Source organism: Alexandromys fortis, unplaced genomic scaffold (genome assembly GCF_014885135.2).
Source record: "Alexandromys fortis isolate MF-2015 unplaced genomic scaffold, M_Fortis_MF-2015_v1.1 scaffold_4, whole genome shotgun sequence".
Lineage (NCBI taxonomy): Eukaryota > Metazoa > Chordata > Mammalia > Rodentia > Cricetidae > Alexandromys > Alexandromys fortis.
In genome coordinates, this window is record NW_026067944.1 from 7699233 (window position 1) to 7706792 (window position 7560).

Here is a 7560-nt window from a genome sequence, read left to right on the forward strand (position 1 = left end):
ATCTTGGTTTATTATCAGCTTGCAACCATGTCAGCCACTGGAGAAGGTGTGCTGATCCATGTGTTCCATGTTTCATTATTTTTTTTTTCAAACAAATCCAAGTTTATTAGGACTGATGTTGGAAATAATTTCCCAATTATGTAAATGAAGAATAAAATCTGTTTTTAATTAATCTCTTGGCTTAGCTTGCATCCTAAGAATAAATTCTGTCTTTTTCTTTTTTTTTTATTTATTAAAGATTTCTGACTCTTCCCCACCCCCGCCTCCCACCCTCCCCCTCCCCCAATCAAGTCCCCCTCCCTCGTCAGCCCAAAGAGCAATCAGGGTTCCCTGCCCTGTGGGAAGTCCAAGGACCACCCACCTCCATCCAGGTCTAGTAAGGTGAGCATCCAAACTGCCTAGGCTCCCACGAAACCAATACGTGCAGTAGGATCAAAACCCATTGCCATTGTTCTTGAGGTCTCAGTAGTCCTCATTGTCTGCTATGTTCAGCGAGACTGGTCTTAACCCAGGCTTTTTTCAGACCCAGGCCAGCTGGCCTTGGTGAGTTCCCGATAGAACATCCCCATTGTCTCAGTGTGTGGGTGCCCCCCTCGCGGTCCTCACAGTTTCAAGTACAGTTCCATGTTTGTCGAGGCAAGACCTGAAACATTCTCAGTCTAGTGTTCACTGCAATTGCCACATTCAAAAACATGCACATTCAATTATGGTAACATTCTTTATAAAGTTTTCCCTTTGGTTGATATTAGTTTCTAAAGGGATTCTTTATCAGTCTGAACAAATTAAAAACAAACCAAACATAAAATCACCTTTTATTGAAAGGAAAGTCCATAATTTATATAATAATACTTTCTTTTTCTTACAGTTCATGTTACATAATTTACATTTAACCCATACTATTCTTTCCTTAGAAATATATTTATTTTATTTACTTTATATTCTTAGTGTAAGGGCTCATAAAACACAAAGGATAAAATTGCAAAAAAAGAAAAAATTTAGGGAATGAGTAAAGGAAATTGTCCTGTTTGTTTATTTGAAACAATTTCCAAGGATAAGAGACAAAATTACCTACACTTGTACACTTCCAATGTAAGTTTTTGTTTGTTTGTTTATTTTGAGCTTTGTTTGATTTTTTTATTTTGGTTTAGTTTTTTTGGTCAAGACTTTTAAGTTTATTGAAGCATGCATCTATAAACCTGATTTTATTATTATTATTATTATTATTATTGTTATTATTATTATTATTATTTCTACTATGAAAAAACTGGTGTATGACTCTAAATCTTTGTCACTATAGTCACTACGAAGTATCCTTACTTGGAATAGTGTGTAAACATGGCCACAACTTATTAATTTCCCTTTTTGAGTTGTTTTTCCATAATATGCAGAAGAATCCTTCCTGAATTACGGAAATTAGAAATCAATCAGTTGTATGAATATGTAGTTTTATTTAAAAGAAGGAACAACAAGTTGCTTAGAAAAATAAGTTCAGAGCATTCACGCTGAAATCTATCAGGTTGATCAGTTGTTTATTCAAAAGGAAAAATTATAGTAAGGTAGTCTCTTCTAGTTTTTAAAATTTGGGATATAATTTTTATGTATTGGCAAAACAACACAAATAATAAAAACCATACCTTAATTAGAACATGTTTTTTATATGTTGAAGTTACTTTGTTTTGTGTTTTCATCCAAGCAAAAAACACAATCAGAAAAAAATCCAACTGTTTTATTTTAATAATTTTGTTAAACATGTGTCTTTTATCATTTCATCACACCTATGGATTTTATATTTTCTTTAAGTAATTAAAAAATACAAATATTAGCTTTGCAGATAAAAATTAATTTAGAGCTTCAAAGAAGACAAATCAGCTCCTTTCTGATAGATGTTGTTATTCCAATCTACACAGTAAAATAGTAGAAAATATTTTTAATCTACCTATCACTTTTGTTTTGAGATAAAAAGCATTAACTCCATCCAACGATAATTTTCTAGCTAAATTTATGCTATTGTTATCCTTTTTCCTTCAAAATACTTTTATGAGTGATCTTAAGGTTAATAATTTGATGTGCCTGTTACCAATGCTTATTTCAGAACAAAAATTAAAAATAAAGCATCAAAATTCAAACAGATCAGTACTTTCTATTTCATTATTTCTTATATCTGTAAAGGTGTAAACAGAAAATAAAAAGGTATAGATGGGTGTGAGGTAGAAGAAACATTCTGACCTGGGTGTTTTTAATAAAATTAGTGACTAACTAAAAATTGACCTGCCTTTTACTGTCACAATGCACAGATCATTTGAAACTATGTGATAAAATACTGATCTTTTCTGGAGTAAAATCCTTTAATAATCTAGATGCCTGTGTTTTGTTATTTGTTATTGCAAACAATAATGACAATAAGACCAATATTTATGTCATTCTTAAATTATATACTATGTTTATGAGGCATCAAATACAAAATAAGTTAGTTTGATATAACTTATCAGAAAAAGCATTTTCCACATTTAGACTTCAGAACAAGAATCAGAATACTGTTTTTTTTTTAATAAATAAGGGTAATACTAATTAGATTATTATTGGGTGTTTTTTCAAATATAAAAATCATTCTAATTATCTCGTATCTTTAAGTTTTTTTTTTATGGTGAAAAAGTGTATATTTAGAATTAGCCGGCTGGGCTCAGTTTAGATGATTCCAATCTTTTTGGTAACATCCAGAGCATCATAATCAGAAGCCAACCGAACATATACCTTCTTCTCTCCGTCGGGCCTTATGAGGGTGTTGACTTTGGCCACATCGATATCAGAGAGTTTCTTCACAGCCTGTTTGATCTGGTGCTTGTTGGCCTTGACGCCCACAATGAACACAAGTGTGTTGTTGTCTTCTATCTTCTTCATTGCTGACTCGGTAGTCAGGGGGAATTTGATGATGGCATAGTGGTCAAGCTTGTTCCTCCTGGGCGGGCTCTTCCGGGGGTATTTAGGCTGCCTTCTTAGCCGCAGGGTCTTGGGCCGCCGAAAGGTGGGCGATGTGCGGATCTTCTTCTTTTTGTGGCTGTGGACGCCTTTCAGCACTGCCTTCTTGGCTTTCAAGGCCTTCGCTTTAGCTTCGGCTTTGGGAGGGGCGGGAGCTTCCTTCTTCGCTTTCGGCGCCATCTTGACCATCTTTAAGTTTTTAAGATTGGAAATTTCTTAAAGCCATGGCCAGTATCTTCCTTTCTCTCAGTGGTAAAATCCCTGTTTTATACTTGGGTTTTGTCAACTAGATACAAACCTAGAAATATATTGGAATGTGGAATATCTGTAGATGAATTATGTCCATCAGAATGGCCAGTGGCCATGCCAATGGTACATTTTCTAGATTTCTTGTTGATTTGGAGGCCCTGCTCACTGTGAGCCCATCACTCAGACTGAGCAGTATAATAAAGGTAGCTTGGACAAGCTATCGAAAGCAAGCCATTGAGTAGCTTTCCTCTGTGGCCTCTGCTTCAATTCTTGCCTCTAGGATTCTGCTCTGACTTCTTTTGTGACTGATTATAAGCTGTAAGCTGAAAGATACCCTTTTTGTCTCAATTTGCTTTTGGCTATGGTGTTTATCAGAGCAGTAGGAAGCAAACAAGAACAAAAAATTGTTAGCAGAGAATGCAATATTGCTGTGATGGACTTGACCATGTTGTGTTCTGGCAGGATTGAAGGCTCAGAAATTAATGAATTCTATTGAGTGCTTGTTAGACAGGAATGTTGAGAGAAGTATAGTTTGTTCAGGAAGAGTTTGTTTCAGAAGGAAGAAAAAGCTTTATCAGAGTTGTGTTTGTGATATTTTTCAACAAAGAACCAATTGAATAGGCACCTTTCCTTTATTAGGACAAAAGATACTGGTTAGCTGGCACTGAGAAAACAGAGGTGATTAATATGAGACTATCATCAGTAAGGTAAAATTTTCTAGGAAGTAAATATTTGGGGTCAGCCTACAGAAGCTGCGGTACAAAGGTTGCAAAGGCTGTGTCTCAAGCTGGCAGATTCTCCCAATATTCTTTGAAATCATCAGGGTTTCATGGGAAGAAACTGAATCTTGATACTGTGAGAGGCCATGATAGGCACTGGTAAAGGTGAAGCCTCCTTTACAGTAGAAAACCCAGGATTGGTTGGATAGATCCCGATGAGAAGCTGAGGCCAGGTGCCATATAGTCAGGCCTGGGAAGGCAATTTGTGTGGCTGCACACTTAGTTGCAGCAGAGCGTATTGAAATTGCCTGAGCTGTGTGGTGACCTCTTGGATAGTAGTTTATATGGTGTGGAGCAAGTCTGAGTCTATGAAATGGACCATATGCTATGGATAGCAGAGCTAGGGAGGTGTGACTGGTCAACGGTTTAGAGACCAGAAGATTGTGAGTCAAAGATAGTGGACATTGGAGCTTTTTAAGGATTTGGGTTTTGATTTGATCTAATTCTAACTATGTTCTCATTCTTCCTTCTTGGAGTATGAAAGAGTTTGTTCTGTTTTTTATTCTGCAGGAACCCACACTTAGTAGACTTTACATTTTTAAAGAAATCTTGGACTTCCATGTGTTACCTTTTTAAAAAAATTTAAACAATGTAATTTTAAAAAGACTATATTTTATATTTTAATAAGGTTCCATGAAGGAGAAATGAAAAGGGTATGGCTTTCTGTGAGGTATCTGTTTGATAAAGTTGACAAAAGATGGTGTACTGGTTGGTTTTGTGTGTCAGCTTGACACAAGCTACAGTCATCCGAGAGGAAGAGGCCTTAGTGAGGAAATGCCTCCATAAGATTCTGCAATGAGGCATTGTCTCAGTTAGAGATCAATGGCGGAGGGTGTGGGGTGCCATCTCTAAGCTGGTGGTTCTGGGTTCTGTAAGAAAGCAAGCTAGTAAACAGCACTCCTCTGAGGTCTCTGTATCAGTTCCTGCTCCAGGATCCTACCATGTTTGAGTTTATGTCCTGAGTTCTTTTGATGATGAACAACAATGTGGAACTGGTAGCAAAATAAACCCTTTCCTCCACAGTTCTGGTCATGGTGTTTTGTCACAGCAACAGAAACCCTAACTAACACAAATTGGCACCAGCGCAGTAGGGTATTGGTCTGACAAACTTGACCATATTCTGGGAGAATTGTGGAAGAACTTTGGAATATTGAGCTAGAAGACCCACTGAGTGTTAAGGGTGGGAGATTAGAAGTTAAGAATGTTGAGAGCAGTGCAGAGGATGGAGGTCTGGCTTGTGAAGTTTCAAAGGGAAATTGAAAAACTGTATTAGGTCTATTTGTTATTTTGAATTAAGATTCTGTGGTTCTGGTTAGCTGGGTTTGAAGAATCAGCTGTGATTAACAAGATACCAGAATTATTAAAGTGAAACCTTTATGTTTGATGCTGGTCAGATGGAGCTAAGAAATTAGTAGTGATTCAGAAAGGACTAGCACCACTTATATGAAATCTGGGAAGTTTTTACTAAGAACACAGAGAAGCTATGGTCCAGAGGTGGTCAAGGTTGTTCCCCATGCTGGCAGCCACACTTGGTAGTGTGTAAGCATCACCCAGAGGGTACTAGTTTTGAAGGCAAAAAGGGGTCATGGAAAACAGCTGAGGCTTGGTACCAGGAGAAGTCACTGGTGAAGGTAGAGCCTCAGTAGCCCTTGAAGGTCCAGGAGTAAAGGGCTCATGCAAAGATGTTGAATCTTGACACCATGAAGAGAGCCCATTCGATGTTACTAGTGAAAGTGCTGTCAAGTTGTAGCAAGGGAATCCAACATTTTGGCAATGTCAGGACCACCACGAATGGAACAGTCGTGGGGTGGAGCCAACTGGCTTCTAGAAGAAAAACTGTGTGTGCTGCAGGAGGCAGAGCCAGAGAAGTGACCCAAGCCCTTTGGAGGATCTAAAAGACCATGAGTAAATCCCAAATAATTAGATATTGATACTGTTCAAGTTTAGTTTTGATTGGCTAAGATTGTCAAGTCACACTGGTTATTCTCTCTTGAAGAAGATATTTAATTTAATTTGATTCTTAAAGGAGCCAACAGATGAAAGACTTTAACCTTAAAAGACAATGGATATTTTAAAAGAACTGAAATTTTAATGTGTTTGAGTTTATAAAGGCTGTGGACTTTTAAAATTATGATTTTAATGTAAGATCTTGGAGATGAATAAGAAAGGAAGAATTGTTGCTTACCAGTGAAGAGTTTGTGTGTCAAGGTGACGAGGGGTCCCTTGTACTGACTGGTTTTGTGTATCAACTTGACACAAGCTAAAGTCATCAGCGAGGAAGTAGCCTTTTCCTGGTGGAGGCATTTTCTCACTTAGTGACCAATATGGGAGGGGCGTGGGGCAATTCCTGGGCTGGTGGTCCAGGATTCTTTGAGAAAGCAGGCTGAGCAAGCCAAGAGCAGCTAATCAGTAAACGGTATCCATCCATGGCCTCTGCATTAGCTCATTCTCCAGGATCTTGCCCTGTTTGAGTTCCTGTCCTTCCTATGATGAAGAACAGCAACGTGGAAGGGTTAGCCACATAAACCCTTCCTTCCACACTTTACTTTTGGTCATGGTATTTGCCACAGCAATAGCCCCTAGCTAAAGTAGGGGGCACGACAGTTTTTGTCAACTTAACACAAACATACACATACCTAGACAGAAAGTACCATTATAGAAAAATTGTCTTTATCAGATTGGCCTAAGGGCACATATGCAGAGCACTTTCTTGATTTCTGACTGATTCCACTGTGGGAGGTGCTACTCCTGGGCACCTAGGCCTGGGCTGTTTTACAAAGAAGCCAGGTGGTGGTGATGCACGCCTTTAATCCCAGCACTCTGGATTCAAAGGCAGGCAGATCTCTATGAGTTCAACGTCAGCCTGATCTACAAGAGCTAGTTCCGGGACAGGCTCTAAAACTACAGCGAAACCCTTTCTCAACCCTCCACTTCCCCTTCCCCCCTCCGCAAAAAAAAAAAAAAAAAAAAAAAAAAAAAAAAAAAAAAAAAAAAAAAAAAAAAAAAAAAAAAAAAAAAAAAAACAAAAAGGTAAAGAAAAGAAAAGAAAAGCCCTGAGCTAGTTGCATAAGCCAGGTAAGCACTATTCCTCAGTGGTCTCTGCCTTCTTGCTTCTAGGTTCCAGCTTTACACTCCTGCCTTGCTTCCTTGATAATGCTCTGTAACCATTAACTGAAATAACCTAAAACACTCAAGAACTTTTTACTATGAGGATTTGTGTTACTCCACATTGTATTTTATGTAAAGTTGCTATCAGTACATATTCTGGCTCTTTTATTTCTTCGTTTCCTTATTTTTCCTGCATTTTCCCACCAAGGTATCAGTGCTGTTATTACTTGGAACCCAGGTCAAAAAATCCACTTTTTTTCATGGATCCTTTAAAACTATGGTGAATGGTAATTAAGTGAAAACAGTGAATTGTGGTTAAGAGCTGCTCTCTGCGTGCTTCTCAGGATTATTTTTTTCTTTGCTATCTCGAAGAAAAATAAGTATCTGTTAGATCTAGCATTTATAAATGATGGCCTAAATTCTCCCCTTTTAGGAGGTTAACAGTTTC

General features: G+C 37.8%; 1 protein-coding gene across 1 annotated transcript; it reads right to left on the reverse strand.

Moving 5' to 3' along the window:
• Window positions 1-2685: 2685 nt before the first annotated feature.
• Window positions 2686-3156, reverse strand: LOC126505873 (60S ribosomal protein L23a-like). Its single transcript, XM_050149098.1, has one exon. It carries the CDS (start codon window positions 3154-3156, stop codon window positions 2686-2688), a length of 471 nt encoding a protein of 156 aa, XP_050005055.1.
• Between the last annotated feature and the right edge of the window lie 4404 nt (window positions 3157-7560).

What these genes read in the sequence shown, in the direction of transcription:
- LOC126505873 (XM_050149098.1), bottom strand. Translation starts at nt 3,156, where the DNA reads ATGGCGCCGAAAGCGAAGAAGGAAGCTCCCGCCCCTCCCAAAGCCGAA.